The sequence below is a fragment of the Oncorhynchus mykiss genome, chromosome 25 (assembly GCF_057628025.1).
Source record: "Oncorhynchus mykiss isolate SJ-2025 chromosome 25, ASM5762802v1, whole genome shotgun sequence".
Classification (NCBI taxonomy): domain Eukaryota; kingdom Metazoa; phylum Chordata; class Actinopteri; order Salmoniformes; family Salmonidae; genus Oncorhynchus; species Oncorhynchus mykiss.
Genome location: NC_143046.1, coordinates 38133658 through 38155091, shown reverse-complemented (window position 1 = coordinate 38155091; position 21434 = coordinate 38133658). Strand labels below are relative to the sequence as shown.

Genomic DNA, 21434 nt, shown 5'->3' with positions numbered 1-21434 from the left:
CAAGTCACAAAATAAATGGCATGGAATCACTCCGAGTGCAATAATAGTGTTAAACGTGAGTTTTGAATGACTACCTTACAGTATCTCTGTGCCCCACACATACATTGTTAGGTCCCTCAGTCAAGCAGTGAACTTCAAACACATATTCAACCACAAACACCAGTGAGTTTTTCCAATGCCTCTCAAAGAAGGGCACCTAGTGGTAGATGGGTAAAAAAAATTATAATAAAAGCAGACATTGAATTTCCCTTGGTGCATGGTGAAATGATTAATTACACTTTGGGTGGTGTATCAATACACCCAATCACTACAAAGTTACAGGCATTAAACATTTAGAGAGTTACTTTAAAACAGTTAGAGAGTTAATGGCTGTGATAGGAGAAAACTGAGGATGGATCAACAACATTGTAGTTACTCCACAATGCTAACCTAATTGACAGAGTAAAAATAAGGAAGCCTGTACAGAATACAAATACTCCAAAACATGCATCCTGTTTGCAAGAAAGCACTAAAGTAATATTGCCCCCCGAAAATGTGGCAAAGCAATTTACTTTTTGTCCTCAATTACAAGGCGTTATATTTTGGGCATCATGTTATGAGTGCAGTATGCTTGTAATAGTTAAGAACTGGGGAGTTTTTCAGGACAAAAAAAATAAACATAATGGATCTAAGCACAGGCAAAATCCTAGAGGAAAACCTGGTTCAGTATGCTTTCCACCAGACACTAAGAGATTAATTCACCTTTCAGCAGGACAATAACCAAAAACACAAGGCCAAATATACACTGGAGTTGCTTACCAAGAAGACAATGAATGTTCTTGAGTGGTCGAGTTACAAATTTGACTCAAATCTGCTTGAAAATCAATGGCAAGACCTAAACACGGTTGTCTAGCAATGATCAGCAACCAATTTGAGCTTGAATAATTTTGAACAGAACGATGCACAATCCAGGTGTTGAAACCTGTAAGAGACTTACCCAGAAAGACTCACAGCTGCAATCGCTGCCAAAGGTGCATTTACTCAGGGGGTTGAAGACTTATCTAATCAAGATATTTCAGTGTTGAATTTTTTCACAAATTTCTTTACATATTGTGGATTATTTTCAGACTTTGACATTAAAAGAGTATTTTATGTTGATGGTTGACATAAAATGACAAAGTCAATTGTGATCCCACTTTGTAACACAATAAAATGTGGGAAAAGTCAAGTGTTGAGAATACTTTCTGAATGAACTGTAGTTAGGGGTAAATTGACGAGGTAACAGGATAGATAATAAACAGTAGCAGCAGCGTATGTGAGTCAAAAGAGCTAGTGCAAAGATGGGCAATGCAGATAGCTATTTGGTTAACTATTTAGTAGTCTCAAGGCTTGGCGGTAGAAGCTGTTCAGGGTTCTGTTGGTTCCCAACTTGCTGCATCGGTACCGCTTGCCATGCAGTAGCGGAGAGAATAGTCTGTGAAAATGTATCAACCCCTGCAAAAATGTCAATTAAATATATTCCACATAATAATTCACATTTCCTTTTGCAGCAGGGTTATTTTTCTGCTGTAGCAAACTCAAATTATAATTCTACATCTGTAGCTAGCCAGCTCAAATAATTACCAGAACATTACCAGCCCTCTCCTTTCCTCCTTTCGGAAAATCTGACCATGACTCCATTTTGCTCCTCCCCACCAACAAACAAAAACTGAAGAGTTCTATTGGTCAAGTCTGTTTTGATCCCGTGGACTGGATTATCAACAATTTCAACACTTACAAGAATCAACAACCGTGGATTGATGGCAACCTTGTCGGGAATTGAAACAGAGAGATTGTGACCGGGGACAATTGTATGGTTAAACAGTACAAATACGACCTACGCAGATGGATCAAGATGGCGAATTACAAGTATAGGGACAAAGTGGAGGAGCAATTCAGCTGGTCGGACAAGAGGCATATGTGACAGGGTCTTTTAAGGATCACGGGTAAAAAAAGAAAGCCAGTCACTTCGCGGACACCAACGCCGCTCTACTGGATGAGCTAAACACAGTTTTCTCTCGCTTTGAGCATAACTACTCTGAGCTATGGTCTCCACGTAGGACGTATGTAAGTCGTTCAAACAAGACGACATCCCTAGCCGCGCTCTCAGAGCATGTGCCGACCTGCTAGCTGTTGTGTTTTCAGACATTTTCAATCTCTCTCTAGCTCAGGCAGTTACTCCCACCTGCTTCATCCCCGTGCCCAAGAAAGGGAAAGTAACTGAACTGAATGACTGCCAACCCATAGCTCTCACTTCCATCATCAAGAAGTGCTTTGCTAGGCTAGTCAAAGAACACATCACCTCCTCCCTCCCCAACACAGTCAACCCTTTCCAATTCGCCTACCGCCCCGACAGATCCACAGATGATGCAATCGCTATTACACTGCCCGCTGCCCTCACCAAACTGGACAAAATTAATGCATATGTGAGGATGCTATTCATCGACTACAGCTCGGCCTTCAATACCATAGTTCCCTCCAAGCTCATCACAAAGCTCAAGGCCCTGGGACTAAACTCCTCCCTATGCAACTGGGTCCTGGACTTCCTGACGGGCTACCACCAGGTGGTGAAGGTAGGCAACATTACCTCCTGCATACTGATCCTCAAGACGGGGGCTCTCCAAGGGTGCATCCTCAATCCCCTCCTGTACCCCCTGTATACCTACTGTATGACTGCGTGGCCTGTCACAGGTCCAACTCCATCATCAAGTTCGCTGCTGACATGACAGTAGTAGGCCTGATTACCAACAATGATGAGGTGGCCTACTGGGAGGAGGTAGGCACTCTGGTGGATTGGTGCCAGGTAAACAACCTCTCCCTCAACATCAGCAAAACAAAGGAGCTGATTGTGAACTTCAGGAGGAACCAGGCTGAACATGCCCCCATCCTCATCAATGGGTCCGCCATGGAGAAAGTAAAAAATGTTAAGTTCCTCGGCGTACACCTCTCTCAGGAGCTGAAACAGTCAAACCACATGGACACCATGGTGAGGAAGCCACGACAGCGTCTCTTCAAACTCAAGAGGCTAAAAAAATTCAGCCTGTCCCCGAGGGCTGTCACAGTGTTCTACAGGAGCGCCATCGGGGGTATACTGACCTGCACTGCTGACCGCAAGGCGCTACAGAGGGTGGTACGGTCAGCCGAATGCACCATTGGGTGCACACTGCATGCCCTCCAGGACACCTACGCAGGAAGGCCAAGAAGATCATCAGGGACCACTTCAAATGTATGGTAAACTGATATCAGGTGAGACATTGAGGTAATCTATCTGTTATCACCCTAGTGATAAGAATCATCTTCGCACAGATTTACAGTTTCACCTAAGATATAATGTATGTTACATAAATAATGCTTGGCATGTGATTCTTTGAAATCACTTCAGACACACTTAGCAACATTAATGCATGCTGCGTCATTACACCCCTTCAGGGTTGTCTTATATAACATGATACAATAACACAATACGTAATTCCCTTCCTGTCTGATACTGACATATTCCCTGACTTAAAAGCATCAACCATTTCTTGGGGGACTTTCAGTGTCTACCATCCATCCATTGTCTACCATACATCCATCCATCAATCCACCCATCAATCCAATCCAGTATTTAGTTATCTATAAATACTACAGTATACAACAGTAAATACTACCGTTTTCACTGTAGTATTTTTGAGGACTTCATTCACTACAGTGAATACCATAGTATACTGTATAATTTTTTCATGTGAGAAGGGTTTGTGACTTGAAATGATTTCATCCTAAGAACTGTTTTTGTAAGAAAGGGTTATGTGATGATTATATGGAAGGCAAGATGGATTCTTTGGAAGGCAAGAAGGGTTTTTCAACGTATTTATTTGAGTCAATACAAGTTAGAATAACCTTTGGCAGTGATTACAGCTGTGAGTCTTTCTGGATAAGTCTCAAAGATCTTTGCACACCTGGATTGTACAATATTGCACATTAATCTTAAAAAAATTATTATAGCTCTGTCAACGTGGTTGTTGATCATTGCTAAACAGCCATGTTCAAGTCTTATCATATATTTTCAAGCCGATTTAAGTCAGAACTGTAACTAGGCCAGTCAGAAACATTCAATCTAATATTGGTTAGCAACTCCATTGTATATTTGGCCTTGTGTTTTAGATTATTGCCCTGCTTAAAGGTGAATTAATCTCCCAGTGCCTTTTGGAAAGCAGCCTGAACCAGGTTTTCCTCTAGGATTTTGCCTGTGCCTTAGCTTTATTCTGTTTCTTTTTATCCAAAAAAAACCTCCCTAGTCCTTGCCGATCACAGGCATACCCATAACATGATGCAGCCACCACCATGCTTGAAAATAGTGGTACTCAGTGATGTGTTGCATTGGATTTGATCCAAACATAATGCTTTTAATTCAGGACATAAAGTGTATTTCTATTGGTTTTTGTTGCAGTTTTACTTCAGTGCCTTATTACAAACAGAATGCATGTTTTCCCCAAAAAATTATTCTGTACATACGCTTCCTTCTTTTCGCGCTCTCATTTAGTGTTGTGGAGTAACTACAATGATGTTGATCCATCCTCAGTTTTCTCCTACCAAAGCCATTAAACTATATAACTGTTTTAAAGTCATTATTGGCCTCATAGGGAAATCCCTGAGCGAGTGCCTTCCTCTCCGGCAACTGAGTTAGGAAGGATGTCTGGATCATTGTGGTGACTGGATATATTGATACACATCCAAAGTGTAAGTAATAACTTCACAATGCTCAAAGGAATATTCAATGTCTGCTACCAATAGGTGCACTTCTTGGCGAGGCATTGGAAAACCTCACTGGTCTTTGTGGTTGAATCTGTGTTTGAAATTCACTGCTTGACTGAAGGACTTTACAGATAATTGTATGTGTGGGGTACAGAGATGAGGGAGTCATTCAAAAATCGTGTTAATGTTTGCACACAGTGAGTCCATGACTTGTTAAGCACATTTTTACTCCTGAATTGATTTAGGCTTGCCATAACAAAGGGGTTAAATACTTATTGACACAAGACATTTCAGCTTTTTATTTTTCATTAATTTATTAAAAAAAATCTAAACACATAATTCCACTTTGACATTATGGGGTATTGTGTGTAGACCAGTGACACAAAATCACAACATGTGAGTCAAGGGGTGTGAAAACTTTCTGAAAGGCACTGTATATATTTATGGAGACAAGCAGAACCCTTTTTGGTTCTTCTTGGCACCTGTTTTCTATGAGTGTATGCCGCAGGCTAATTTTGCGATTCAATTATTTTATCACTGTGGTTAGTGCACATCCTAAGGTAAACAACTAAACTGATATTCTATATTAAATATAGTTTTATTCTTTGTTGTATGACCATAATTTTCCAGATATTTTTGTGTTTAAAGTGAACCGGTTTTTCAATGGAGTACTGCAATGGCAGCCTACAGGTGGAAAATTAGGGACCCTGAATAAAAACATGTTTTAAAACATTATTTGATAGCGAAGGACACGTTCAACCAAACGAAGCAACTCCTCTGCCTGCTCGGGTCAGTTTTCATTGTTGAGACTGTGTTTCTCCCATTGCCTTTCTCTGCTTTCTGGGCACCTGCGCTTGCTAGCCCGCCCTCCTGCAAACATACTGCCTACTGAGATCCCCCCCTTTTCTCTACTGTAGAAAACAGGTTTTCCAGCACTTGCCAGAGCTGCTCGCAATGGACAGCGCTGTGAAGATACAATGATCTCTTTCGCGGCACGACCACTTGAATGAAATCACTGTTGACAAGCGGTCTTAACACAGAACCTAGAGAGACCGAGAGGGAGAGTGAGAGACCGAGGGAGAGTCAGAGACCGAGAGGGAGAGTGAGAGACCTAGAGGGAGAGTGAGAGACCGAGAGGGAGAGTGAGAGACCGAGAGGGAGAGAGAGAGAAGGAGAGCTCTGTGGACTATCTTTGACACAAAGAAACAGGGTTTTGAACCTGCAAACCAAGGAGCTTCTGTCACATCTCTAGTTGCTCTACATCTAGAATAGCCAAGATGGAAGAAGATTTGGATGACGGTCAGACTCAGAAAGGTAAGGAAAGAGAAAGAGTATTTTTTTTACATTTAAGTGGATGGATTGAGATTTCCTTAGAGTAAAATCTTCCCCTAATTTCTTTGTCTGTCTGTCAGTGGACTATTTATTCAGAAAGGATTGGGTAAATAGTTGGTTAATACTCTGGGTATAAAAGAGCATCTGTTTTGGTTGTTCCTTTGTCCACTGAGTGTCTGAGTGTGTTTGTGTGTGTGTGTGTGTGTTGTCTGCTGTCGAGACAGTTAGAGAGTGGTGTGAACTGCTTCTCTTAGCGTTGACTGTGAAAGCACAGGGAGAATTGTCTTTGTTCACAGGCGTCTCGGTAAGGCTCTCGCATGCCTGTCGAGATGGCTCAGGGGAACATTGAAGACAAGAGACCTCGAGCCAGCTCCTTTCACTAATAAAACCATTGTATCCAGGCCATCCACATGTCCAGCTATTGTATTTAAATCAAAGCTATTTTATTATTTTAACAACCCCCCACCCCCAAAAAATTATAAAAGCATCTGGATTTGATGCATATCAGAATTTCTCTCTTGTTCATGTGCATGCAGGGTGTGTTGTTCGCTTTGTGCAGAGGGGTTGCTATTTAAAATGCAAACCCACCCCCTCCCATCCACCAGTGTTTAAGTGTATGCACGAGGGGTAAATAGCTGTGTACTGTATAAATCCATTTATGATTACCAGGCACTGGCATTAGTTTGAATTTGCATTCCTCCATATTAATACAATTGCTCCCTGTATGAAAAAAGAATGCTATCATTCTCTGAGGTGTGTCTCCCCCCTTCACTCCTCCTTCCTTCCTTTTTTCCCTCCATCCCAAGTTCTGTGCACGTGACAGGGCTTCATACGTCTGTGCTTCTTTTCTTCCCACCTCCCCGTCCCTCCCATCCTGCTTCCTCTCATCCCTGAAAAACCAGCGAGTGCTTCACAGGCATGAGTGAGAGCTGAAACAGTTACCATGGCACTGGCCAAGTCTAGTCATCCCTGCAGCTACTCTCTGCTCTCTGTTCTGTTCCTGCAGATGACATTTTGGTACCCTGGGCCAATCAGTTTACTCAGTGTCTGTGTGCATATGAGTGTGTTTGTGTGTGTGTGAATGTCATGGATGCTAGTTTACCTAAAAATACTTATTGCAAAGTGATATACCTTTATTGTCTGGTAAGGTGTTAATACCATTAGTGGCTGCAAAATGACATTGGCTCAGGAATTCTATTTTCACAGTATGGTTCATGACTCTATAAGACTATGATGTCTCCAACCTGTGGGATGACTACCGGAAACATCATGATAGCAGTGTTGATTAAATACCTATCAGTCATGCGTGTCTGTAGTACACCACGTCCATTCATTTGGCTGAAGAAACCAGCTTGTTAGTCTACATATAATTACTTAGCCAATCACGCTCTCCACTACTGGTGCTGCGGCCCCACTGGCCCAAATGTGGCTAACTGACACGTATCTTCTTCATCAAATCTTTAAAGTTATACATAAAACATGGCACTAAAGCCGTTTGGCTGAGTGCTGCTCCACATTTAACGTTCTTCTTTCCTGCTTCCTCACTGAATCAACACACTGACTGATGAACTTCAGTAACCTGGTCCCAGATCTGTTTGTGCTGTATATCCAACGCCTCTGGCCTTATGTCATGCTAAACCATGACAATGGTCATAGGAGTTGGATATACAGCACAAACAGGTCCGGGACCAGGTGTAACCGGTGTGAAATGCCTAGCTAGTTAGCGGTATGTGCTAGTAGTGTTCAACCGGTGATGTCACTCGCTCTGAGACCTTGAAGTAGTTGTTTCCCTTGCTTTTGTGTGCAGCGATACGTAATGGAGCTTCGTGGGTGGCGGTTGTTGATGTGTTCAGAGGGGTCCTGGTTCGAGCCCAGGTTCGGGTAAAGAGAGGGACGGAAGCAACACTGATACACATGCTAGAACTCCATCTAGGGACCCTTAGCTAGATGTCTTGTGCTTGAAACAAGATGATTTGATGCTCCTGTTTGCAATTATGAGGTCCGAATGCATGAATAATGCAAGTGCCAGTGTAATAGGCTGGCCTATATGCTGCTACAGTACAGTATATGCAGTGTGTCTTGCCCACTAGAAAATAATGTAATTCTGGTTCTCGTTTAATACTTACAGTTTGGTTCCACCATGCAAACCTAATCCCCCCCCCCCCCAAACAGAAAAAGCAACAACCTCAAACAAACAGAAAATTGCCCCAAAACTGTCATGACATTTAAAGTACTGACACAAGGAAAATACATTTGACTATACACAGTAGCCATATTGAGGGGGATTGTGGTATGGTCTCACAGTATTACCCTCACAGTGAGGTTATGTGTTTTATGTTATACTTTAAAAAAAATAGCAGTCATAATCCACAGTGCAGCCATAAATAAACCTATTATTTGGCAAGCACCAAAACAACAATGAGTTATACCTATGCAATAATGATTAATAGACTACATATTATCTAATAATGATCTATAAACTACCTATAAAACTACAACCCCTCATAAAGTGAAGATTGGGCCTTACTCTTATATTTACGGGTTCTAAGTCTCTTGTCACTTGGATGAGACAATTATTCACATGACCACTGCAAATTGTACTAAGTTGGTGCTACATGAAAAGAACAGCCTGGTCACCTTGCTGTTCTGAAAGACTGGCTTAAGAGCACATGACAGCGGAGATTTAAAACCCTCCTGGGAGGAAGGACAATTAATGACTTGGAGTCCCTGCCTTGAAGGCCTCTCAAATGGCGTCATGATGCCTATATTTAATGTTTTTTTGTGTTTTCTTAGATGACAAATTAATTTCTGTTCTTTGGAGTTGTGGAGATTATTTTACATTGATGAAAACAATGAATGGGAACACTGCTACTGTACTACTACATTGATTTTAGTCTGAACTGAAGTCGTTCTTTCACTAGTCATGCCACCTAGCTTTTACCATGCTTTCCCCCCCACTTATATATACAGTGTTGTTATGGGCTCTCTGTGATGTAACCAGAAATCTGAGCAACCTCTTAGGAAGAAACGTCATTAAACAGTTATGCTTTTATATAACAGTCTATGTAACCTTGGGGTGTCTGGTCACAATCTGACCCCCCACCTCAGAGAACCCTGAGTCCAAGATGTATTTAAGAGGACAATCAGTTGTAAGTGCACTTTCTCTGGGGTCATTCCTCCACCAACTGTCTCCCTGTCACCTTCTATGAGGTCACCTGTTATATGTGGACCAGAGCTCTATAGGTCATCTGTAGCCCTTTCCTGGCATTAGGGGAACCATGGACTAGCCAGGGGGCTAACATGAGAGAAGAGCAAATGCACCTACTGTACGTAACACAACATCTAATGGTTTTCAGACACAACTGTACATGCATTGTAAAAGAGCATATTTTTTATGCCCCTCAGTGCTACTTTGTAAATCCTCAAAATAACAATAAACACCCACAAATAGTTTGCATCACATTCTTTATTTTTATTACCATTAACAAAGGGTTACAAAGTCTATTTTAAGAGACTTTCAATTGTCATGTGACAGGTATTGATCATCTTAGTGTTGATCTTCCGTTATATTGCTACTGATATTACAGATCTAGTTTAGCTTTCTAATGGAAGAGGGGTACTTCTTAATAATAATGTAAATTACAGAGTTATAGATTGGGCCTTACAATTATTTTAGGGTTCAAGAAACTGACCAAATATTGGAAAATATTGTATTATGGGTTCTCTATGGTCCTTGAACCTCCTCCTCAGACTGCAAATCTCAGATTGTGAGTCAGATGCACCAGCTGCTCTCTTCATCTGTTAGCCAAATGTAGCGCTTCATGCCGCGTGCCACAAGTCGCCAACAACAACAGCGGACAATCCTTATTCCCCCAAATAAAATGGCTTAATCAAATGAATTTGTCATGTCAAAACATAAAATTAAGTCATGATCATCTGTCCTAGCTTGATACGGAGGAATCAATTCCACTTTAGGTAGCATTTGTAATGACATACTGCTGTGACTGCTCCAGCTCCAACACAGGGGAAATGTAGTAAGGCCCACCTGTTAAGACTACCTGAGCCAAGCGAAGGAATTAGTTCTCCTTCCGTTCAACTCGTTTGATCAAGTTATATCGCCAATGTGTGATAATGTGCTCAGGAGTCAAGGCTCAATAGAGGGAAAATTCCACAGCAAATAGAAATTCTTGGAACCTATCAGATCTATCCTAAAACATTAATTGAACTAGGAAAGCTATACAATTCAGGTATTGTATTGCTGTAGTATATTACATTTAAACCAATGAAATGTGTGGTCCGGAACCATTATCACACATCATATGCTCCATTATCCCCTATAAACTGGACATTTGTGTAAGATGCAGCATTGCACATTTTGAGCCCCTCTAACTTGGGCTGTGACTTTTCATGGTTTGATACATGGTTTTCCCTCTCCCAAAATCTTGAACTGATTATCCATGGAGTTAATCTTCTCACACAGTGAATTCTGGCTTTCTCCACTGCCAGCTGACCTGCTCTTCCACTTCCATTGTTTTGGACTCCAGCTGCATCCCTCCACCCTATGGAGGTCAAGGGAATTCCACCAATTGTTCCCAAATGTTCCCCAAACTTCTGTCACAGTTATTAGGTGAGAGTTGGGTAAGTTGAGTTGGGTAAGTTAATCTTTTATAATCAGCATCACTCCGCCAAGGGAAATATGAAACACTTTCGAACAAAGATACAGTGCCTTGCGAAAGTATTCGGCCCCCTTGAACTTTGCGACCTTTTGCCACATTTCAGGCTTCAAACATAAAGATATAAAACTGTATTTTTTTGTGAAGAATCAACAAGTGGGACACAATCATGAAGTGGAACGACATTTATTGGATATTTCAAACTTTTTTAACAAATCAAAAACTGAAAAATTGGGCTTGCAAAATTATTCAGCCCCCTTAAGTTAATACTTTGTAGCGCCACCTTTTGCTGCGATTACAGCTGTAAGTCGCTTGGGGTATGTCTCTATCAGTTTTGCACATCGAGAGACTGACATTTTTTCTCATTCCTCCTTGCAAAACAGCTCGAGCTCAGTGAGGTTGGACGGAGAGCATTTGTGAACAGCAGTTTTCAGTTCTTTCCACAGATTCTCGATTGGATTCAGGTCTGGACTTTGACTTGGCCATTCTAACACCTGGATATGTTTATTTTTGAACCATTCCATTGTAGATTTTGCTTTATGTTTTGGATCATTGTCTTGTTGGAAGACAAATCTCCGTCCCAGTCTCAGGTCTTTTGCAGACTCCATCAGGTTTTCTTCCAGAATTGTCCTGTATTTGGCTCCATCCATCTTCCCATCAATTTTAACCATCTTCTCTGTCCCCGCTGAAGAAAAGCAGGCCCAAACCATGATGATGCCACCACCATGTATGACAGTTTGTGGCAAACTTTAAACGACACTTTTTATGGATATCTTTAAGAAATGGCTTTCTTCTTGCCACTCTTCCATAAAGGCCAGATTTGTGCAATATACGACTGATTGTTGTCCTAGAGTCTCCCACCTCAGCTGTAGATCTCTGCAGTTCATCCAGAGTGATCATGGGCCTCTTGGCTGCATCTCTGATCAGTCTTCTCCTTGTATGAGCTGAAAGTTTAGAGGGACGGCCAGGTCTTGGTAGATTTGCAGTGGTCTGATACTCCTTCCATTTCAATATTATCGCTTGCACAGTGCTCCTTGGGATGTTTAAAGCTTGGGAAATCTTTTTGTATCCAAATCCGGCTTTAAACTTCTTCACAACAGTATCTCGGACCTGCCTGGTGTGTTCCTTGTTCTTCATGATGCTCTCTGCGCTTTTGACGGACCTCTGAGACTATCACAGTGCAGGTGCATTTATACGGAGACTTGATTACACACAGGTGGATTGTATTTATCATCATTAGTCATTTAGGTCAACATTGGATCATTCAGAGATCCTCACTGAACCTCTGGAGAGAGTTTGCTGCACTGAAAGTAAAGGGGCTGAATAATTTTGCAAGCCCAATTTTTCAGTTTTTGATTTGTTAAAAAAGTTTGAAATATCCAATAAATGTCGTTCCACTTCATGATTGTGTCCCACTTGTTGTTGATTCTTTACAAAAAAATACAGTTTTATATCTTTATGTTTGAAGCCTGAAATGTGGCAAAAGGTCGCAAAGTTCAAGGGGGGCGAATACTTTCGCAAGGCACTGTATCTACACACTGTACCGGTCAAAAGGTTGGACACACCTCATTCAAGGGCTTTTCTTTACTTTTACTATTTTCCACATTGTAGAGTAATGAAATAGCACACATGGAATCATGTAGTAACCCAAAACAATGTTAAACATATCAAAAGATCTTTTATATTTGAGATTCTTCAAAGCCCTTTGCCTTGATGACAGCTTTGAACACTCTTGGAATTCTCTCAACCAGCTTCAACTGGAATGCTTTTCCAACCGTCTTGAAGGAGTTCATACATATGCTGAGCACTTGTTGGCTGCTTTTCCTACACTTTGCGGTCCAAATATTCCAAAACCATCTCAATTGGGTTGAGGTTGGGTGATTTTAGAGGCCAGGTCATCTGATGCAGCACTCCATCACCCTCCTTCTTGGTCAAATAGCTCTTACACAGCCTGGAGGTATGTTGGGTCATTGTCCTGTTGAAAAACAAATGATAGTCCCACTAAGCGCAAACCAGATGGGATGATGTATCGCTGCAGAATGCTACTCTGGATCTCACAAAGACACGGTGGTAAGAACCAAAAATCTCACATTTGGACATATCACACCAAAGGACAGATCTCCATAGTCTAATGTCATTTGCTTGTTTTTCTTTGCCCAATCAAGTCTCTTTTTCTTATTGGTGTCTTTTAGTAGTGGTTTCTTTGCTGCAATTCGACCATGGAGGCTTGATTCACGCAGTCTCCTCTGAACAGTTGATGTTGAGAGGTGTCTGTTACTTGACCTCTGTGAAGCATTTATTTGGGCTGCAATTTCTGAGGCTGGTAACTCTAATAAACTTATCCTCTGCAGCAGAGGTACTCTGGGTCATCCATTCCTGTTGCCATCCTCTGGAGAGCCAGTTTCATCATAGCGCTTGCTAGTTTTGCAGCTGCACTTGACTGACCTTTGTGTCTTAAAGTAATGATGGATGGTAATTTCTCTTTGGTTATTTGAGATGTTCTTGCCATAATATGGACTTATTTGGTGTTTTACCAAATAGGTCTGTCTTCTGTATACAACCCCTACCTTGTCACAACACAATTGATTGGCTCAAACTCAGTAAGAATTAAATAATTTCCACAAATTACCTTTTAACAAGGCACAACTGTTAATTGAAATGCATACAAGGTGACTACCTCATGAAGCTGGTTGAGAGAATGCCAAGATTGTGCAAAGCTGTCATCAAGGCAAAGGGTGGCTACTTTGAAGAATCTTAAATATAAAATATATTTTGATGTGTTTAACAATTTTTTGTTTACTACATGATTCAATGTGTATTATTTCATAGTTTTGATGCCTTCACTATTATTCTACAATGTAACAATAGGAGAAATAAAGAAATAACGAAAAACCCTTGAATGAATAGGTTTGACCAAACTTTTGACTGGTCCTATATATTTCATTCGCACGTTCGTCATAACGATGAGACCAAGGCGCAGCGTGATTTGAATACATTCTTCTTTATTTACAAAGAACACTAAACAAACGTGATGCTAATAATAACGAGTGCTGACAAGCAACTACACATAGACAATAACCCACAAAAACCAACATGAAAAATGGCAACCTAAATAGGATCCCCAATCAGAGACAACGATAAACAGCTGCCTCTGATTGGGAAGCAAGGCCACCATGGATCTACATTTACTTAGACATACCAAAACCCAATAGATATACAAAAAACCCTAGACAGGACAAAAACACACATGCCAACCTCGTCACACCCTGACCTAACCAAAATAATAAAGAAAACAAAGATAACTATGGTCAGGGCGTGACATTCAGGGTGTTGTGCAATTCGACACAATCACAATCACTTTTTGTCTTTCAATCATTTTAATCATTTTAATTTTTTCAACACATGTTTAACACTTTTTTTTCCTTCACCTTTATTTAACCAGGTAGGCTAGTTGAGAACAAGTTCTCATTTGCAACTGCGACCTGGCCAAGATAAAACGTAGCAATTTGACACATACAACATCACAGAGTTACACATGGAATAAACAAAACATACAGTCAATAATACAGTAGAACAAAAGAAAACAAAAAGTCTATATCCAGTGAGTGCAAATGACTTCCGGCGCCGACAGAGATGGCCGCCTCGCTTCGCGTTCCTAGGAAACAATGCAGTTTTTTGTTTTTTTACGTGTTATTTCTTACATTAGTACCCCAGGTCATCTTAGGTTTCATTACATACAGTCGAGAAGAACTACTGAATATAAGATCAGCGTCAACTCACCATCAGTACGACCAAGAATATGTTTTTCGCGACGCGGATCCTGTGTTCTGCCTTACAAACAGGACAACGGAGTGGATTCCATGCAGCGACCCAAAAAAACGACTCCGAAAGAGAGGGAAACGAGGCGGTCTTCTGGTCAGACTCCGGAGACGGACACACCGTGCACCACTCCCTAGCATTCTTCTTGCCAATGTCCAGTCTCTTGACAACAAGGTTGATGAAATCCGAGCAAGGGTAGCATTCCAGAGGGACATCAGAGACTGTAACGTTCTTTGCTTCACTGAAACATGGCTCACTGGAGAGACTCTATCCGAAGCGGTGCAGCCAACGGGTTTCTCCACGCATCGCGCTGACAGAAACAAACATCTTTCTGGTAAGAAGAGGGGCGGGGGCGTATGCCTCATGGCCAACGTGACATGGTGTGATGAAAGAAACATACAGGAACTCAAATCCTTCTGTTCACCTGATTTAGAATTCCTCACAATCAAATGTAGACCGCATTATCTACCAAGAGAATTCTCTTCGATTATAATCACAGCCGTATATATCCCCCCCAAGCAGACACATCGATGGCTCTGAACGAACTTTATTTAACTCTCTGCAAACTGGAAACGATTTATCCGGAGGCTGCATTCATTGTAGCTGGGGATTTTAACAAGGCTAATCTGAAAACAAGACTCCCTAAATTTTATCAGCATATCGATTGCGCAACCAGGGGTGGAAAGTCCTTGGATCATTGTTACTCTAACTTCCGCGACGCATATAAGGCCCTGCCCCGCCCCCCTTTCAGAAAAGCTGACCACGACTCCATTTTGTTGATCCCTGCCTACAGACAGAAACTAAAACAAGAGGCTCCCACGCTGAGGTCTGTCCAACGCTGGTCCAACCAAGCTGACTCCACACTCCAAGACTGCTTCCATCACGTGGACTGGGAGATGTTTTGTATTGCGTCAGATAACAACATTGACGAATACGCTGATTCGGTGTGCGAGTTCATTAGAATGTGCGTTGAAGATGTCATTCCCATAGCAACGATTAAAACATTCCCTAACCAGAAACCGTGGATTGATGGCAGCATTCGTGTGAAACTGAAAGCGCGAACCACTGCTTTTAATCAGGGCAAGGTGTCTGGTAACATGACCGAGTACAAACAGTGCAGCTATTCCCTCCGCAAGGCTATCAAACAAGCTAAGCGCCAGTACAGAGAGAAAGTAGAATCTCAATTCAACGGCTCAGACACAAGAGGCATGTGGCAGGGTCTACAGTCAATCACGGACTACAGGAAGAAATCCAGCCCAGTCACGGACCAGGATGCCTTGCTCCCAGGCAGACTAAATAACTTTTTTGCCCGCTTTGAGGACAATACAGTGCCACTGACACGGCCTGCAACGAAAACATGCGGTCTCTCCTTCACTGCAGCCGAGGTGAGTAAGACATTTAAACGTGTTAACCCTCGCAAGGCTGCAGGCCCAGACGGCATCCCCAGCCGCGCCCTCAGAGCATGCGCAGACCAGCTGGCCGGTGTGTTTACGGACATATTCAATCAATCCCTATACCAGTCTGCTGTTCCCACATGCTTCAAGAGGGCCACCATTGTTCCTGTTCCCAATAAAGCTAAGGTAACTGAGCTAAACGACTACCGCCCCGTAGCACTCACTTCCGTCATCATGAAGTGCTTTGAGAGACTAGTCAAGGACCATATCACCTCCACCCTACCTGACACCCTAGACCCACTCCAATTTGCTTACCGCCCAAATAGGTCCACAGACGATGCAATCTCAACCACACTGCACACTGCCCTAACCCATCTGGACAAGAGGAATACCTATGTGAGAATGCTGTTCATCGACTACAGCTCGGCATTCAACACCATAGTACCCTCCAAGCTCGTCATCAAGCTCGAGACCCTGGGTCTCGACCCCGCCCTGTGCAACTGGGTACTGGACTTCCTGACGGGCCGCCCCCAGGTGGTGAGGGTAGGCAACAACATCTCCTCCTCGCTGATCCTCAACACTGGGGCCCCACAAGGGTGCGTTCTGAGCCCTCTCCTGTACTCCCTGTTCACCCACGACTGCGTGGCCACGCACGCCTCCAACTCAATCATCAAGTTTGCGGACGACACAACAGTGGTAGGCTTGATTACCAACAACGACGAGACGGCCTACAGGGAGGAGGTGAGGGCCCTCGGAGTGTGGTGTCAGGAAAATAACCTCACACTTAACGTCAACAAAACTAAGGAGATGATTGTGGACTTCAGGAAACAGCAGAGGGAACACCCACCTATCCACATCGATGGAACAGTAGTGGAGAGGGTAGCAAGTTTTAAGTTCCTCGGCATACACATCACAGACAAACTGAATTGGTCCACTCACACAGACAGCATCGTGAAGAAGGCGCAGCAGCGCCTCTTCAACCTCAGGAGGCTGAAGAAATTTGGCTTGTCACCAAAAGCACTCACAAACTTCTACAGATGCACAATCGAGAGCATCCTGGCGGGCTGTATCACCGCCTGGTATGGCAACTGCACCGCCCTCAACCGTAAGGCTCTCCAGAGGGTAGTGAGGTCTGCACAACGCATCACCGGGGGCAAACTACCTGCCCTCCAGGACACCTACACCACCCGATGTCACAGGAAGGCCATAAAGATCATCAAGGACATCAACCACCCGAGCCACTGCCTGTTCACCCCGCTATCATCCAGAAGGCGAGGTCAGTACAGGTGCATCAAAGCTGGGACCGAGAGACTGAAAAACAGCTTCTATCTCAAGGCCATCAGACTGTTAAACAGCCACCACTAACACTGAGTGGCTGCTGCCAACACACTGACACTGACTCAACTCCAGCCACTTTAATAATGGGAATTGATGGGAAATGATGTAAATATATCACTAGCCACTTTAAACAATGCTACCTTATATAATGTTACTTACCCTACATTATTCATCTCATATGCATACGTATATACTGTACTCTATATCATCGACTGTATCCTTATGTAATACATGTATCACTAGCCACTTTAAACTATGCCACTTTGTTTACATACTCATCTCATTTGTACATACTGTACTCGATACCATCTACTGTATCTTGCCTATGCTGCTCTGTACCATCACTCATTCATATATCCTTATGTACATATTCTTTATCCCCTTACACTGTGTACAAGACAGTAGTTTTGGAATTGTTAGTTAGATTACTTGTTATTACTGCATTGTCGGAACTAGAAGCACAAGCATTTCGCTACACTCGCATTAACATCTGCTAACCATGTGTATGTGACAAATAAAATTTGATTTGATTTGAGGTAAGTTAAGGAAATAAATAGGCCATGGTGGCGAAGTACTTACAATATAGCAATTAAACACTGGAATGGTAGATCGGCAGAAGATGAATGTGCAAGTAGAGATACTGGGGTAAAAGGAGAAAAATAAACAAATAAATAAATAAATACCAGTATGGGGATGCGGTAGGTAGATAGATGGGCTGTTTACAGATGGGCTATGTACAGGTGCAGTGATCTGTGAGCTGCTCTGACAGCTGGTGGTTAATGCTAGTGAGGGAGATGTGAGTCTCCAGCTTCAGAGATTTTTGCAATTCGTTCCAGTCATGGGCAGCAGAGAACTGGAAGGAAATACGACCAAAGGAGGAATTGGCTTCAGGGGTGACCAGTGAGATGTACCTGCTGGAGCGTGTGGTACGAGTGGGTGCTGCTATGGTGACCAGTGAGCTGAGATAAGGTGGGGCTTTACCGAGCAGAGACTTGTAGATAACCTGTAGCCAGTGGGTTTGGCGACGAGTATGAAGCGAGGGCCAACCAACGAGAGCATACAGGTCGCAATGGTTGGGAGTGTATGGGGCTTTGGTGAGAAAACGGATGGCACTGTGATAGACTGCATCCAGTTTGTTAAGTAGAGTGTTGGAGGCTATTTTATAGATGACATCACCGAAGTCGAGGATCGGTAGGATGGTCAGTTTTACGAGGGTATGTTTGGCAGCATGAGTGAAGGATGCTTTGTTGTGATATAGGATGCCAATTCTAGATTTAATTTTGGATTGGAGATGCTTAATGTGAGTCTGGAAGGAGAATTTACAGTCTAACCAGACACCCAGGTATTTGTAGTTGTCCACGTATTCTAAGTCAGAGCCGTCCAGAGTAGTGATGCTGGACGGGCGAGCAGGTGCGGGCAGTGATCGATTGAATAGCATGCATTTAGTTTTGCTTGCGTTTAAGAGCAGTTGGAGGCCACGGAAGGAGAGTTGTTTGGCATTGAAGCTCGTCTGGAGGTTAGTTAACACAGTGTCCAAAGAGGGGCCAGAAGTATACAGAATGGTGTCGTTTGCATAGAGGTGGATCAGAGAATCACCAGCAGCAAGAGCAACATCATTGATGTATACAGAAAAGAGAGTCGGTCCGAGAATTGAATCCTGTGGCACACCCATAGAGACTGTCAGAGGTCCGAACAACAGGCCCTCCGATTTGACACACTGAACTCTATCAGAGACGTAGTTGGTGAACCAGGCGAGGCAATCATTTGAGAAACCAAGGCTGTCGAGTCTGCCAATAAGAATTTTGTGTTTGACAGAGTCGAAAGCCTTGGCCAGGTTGATGAATACGGCTGCACAGTAATGTCTCTTATCGATGGCGGTTATGATGTCATTTAGAACCTTGAGCGTGGCTGAGGTGCACCCATGAACAGCTCTGAACCCGGATTGCATAGCGGAGAAGGTATGGTGGGATTCGAAATGGTCAGTAATCTGTTTGTTAACTTGGCTTTCGAAGACCTTAGAAAGACAGGGTAGGATAGATATAAGTCTGTAGCAGTTTGGGTCTAGAGTGTCACCCCCTTTGAAGAGGGGGATGACCGCTGCAGCTTTCCAATCTTTGGGAATCTCAGACGATACGAAAAAGAGGTTGAACAGGCTAGTAATAGGGGTTGCATCAATTTTGGCAGATCATTTTAGAAAGAGAGGGTCCAGACTGTCTAGCCCGGCTGATTTGTAGGGGTCCAGATTTTGCAGCTCTTTCAGAACATCAGCTATCTGGATTTGGGTAAAGGAGAAATGGTGGGGGCTATAAATACTATATAAATATAAAGTATAAATACTTTAGAAAAAAAAGCTAATCCACGCTACATTGGGTGAGGAGGGTTGCAGGAGAGTATTTAGAAGTTGAGGTTTAGCTAAATATTTTAAAAGATATGCGAAGAAAAATATGTAAAACGATATACACAAGAGACACGACAGGACAAAGACATCTGACTGCTACGCCATCTTTGCATTCACCTAACAAACACTTTGTACTTTTTGTTTACACTTTTAACATATGCCACTTACCCCAAGGCAAACATTTAGACTATTAGCCCACACAGTGACAAGAATGCACTTTCATGTCTGGTTTAGGACCTCATATTGAAGCTTATAGAGATCTTTAAATTAGCTACTTTGGTTTAGATACAAGCTTCATGAAACTTCTAACCCAATAAATGTATTTGACTTGGTGAAAATCAGTTTTTCAAACCTAACTTGCTTACCACTTTTCCATGTGGTTTCTTTCTTCACTGACTCCATGAAATTATTACCTCTTCATTAATATTTGGCCAAATTATATATTTTGTATATCGTTTCCTATAAAGGGTGGCTCAACTGACCACTTCGGCTCAACTTACACCACTTTCCCCTACTGGCCAACGTCTGAGTGATTTCTCATTGTTCTCACAATAATGTCCAGCATGTGCTCAAATAACTTTTCGGTCGGGAATGTCTTATCTTTTATCGAAAGTTATATGACTTTATATGATGTGATCATATTAATATAAATATGAATTGTGCATCTAAAAACGTAATTGTAATGGTAAATATAATAATTTGGGACTGAACTTAAAATCACACATTGGAGACAACTGCACGAAACCTGCTCGCATGGTTAAATATTTCACCAAACATTACAGAAGCATGTACATCATTTGGGGGGCTTGATTAATTCAGTCCCTTTCAAAACCAATGCCTGGGCTTTCAGATCTGACCTGGGCATGCACTGTACTTCACCCCAGAGGGTTATCTGTGTAATGAGTCTCATTCACCATTGTCCTAGTGAATTTGTTGACACACAGTAACTGGGTCACAGCTCTGAAGTACCCTTGTCTATTCACAGATTTTGCACCGTGGTTGACATGGCAACCATACTGGTTGATTAAACATGCACAGAGTAATAAGGGACAGGGAGAGCTCTGAAAACCTGCATGCTCCATGCAGGGGAAGAGGCCGAACTAACGGTATCGGGAAAGCGAGTGTCAAGACACCTACTCTCCACTGCTTAGTGTAAGTCTCCAGGCTTCCAGATCTAGTGAACAATAAATGCGCAAATGTACCTTATGTACACCACAAGCCACTCCAACCACACTCATTTGCTTTCTCTTATGTATTCTCTTTCCTTCTCTCTCAAGATCTCCCTCTGGCCCCCCCTCACCTCTTCATCATCAAACTTTGCATCATCAATGTTTTATGAGAGGTGACCATTATATGATGGTAACCTCAACCATTTATATGAGTCATGGGTGGTTGAGGGTTTGTGCATGCGTGCATGTTTGTGTGCCTGCGTGCATTTGTGTGTGTGTCTGTGTACCCCTTTTGCCTTTCGGACATGATGCAGACAGATGGGAGAGAGGTGGGAATGGGGAGGGGGCATGGGAGGGGGGTGTCCTTTCTCTTTGTATTAGAGAGAGACGCCTGCTGTTGATTGGACTGGAGAGACGGGTCACGACCAAATTACAGGCTTAAATTTTTGAAGAGGGGCTTTTTGTGCGGGAGACAATTGATCCTTCTCTAAGCCCGCCCCCCTTGGTTACTGTTGCAGCGTCAGACAACATTTCCCTCTGAAACCCAATTCCTCATTCA

General features: G+C 42.6%; 1 protein-coding gene across 1 annotated transcript in view; it reads left to right on the top strand.

The window, feature by feature from the left end:
* The first annotated feature begins 5513 nt into the window (after positions 1 to 5513).
* Positions 5514 to 21434, top strand: part of LOC110505120 (neuronal membrane glycoprotein M6-a) — a 41864-nt gene continuing 25943 nt past the window's right edge. The window contains exon 1 of the mRNA XM_021584107.3: positions 5514 to 6066. Within this exon, the coding sequence (XP_021439782.3) occupies positions 6030 to 6066 (37 nt within the window). The 5' untranslated portion in view covers positions 5514 to 6029. The remainder of the gene's footprint in view (positions 6067 to 21434) is intronic.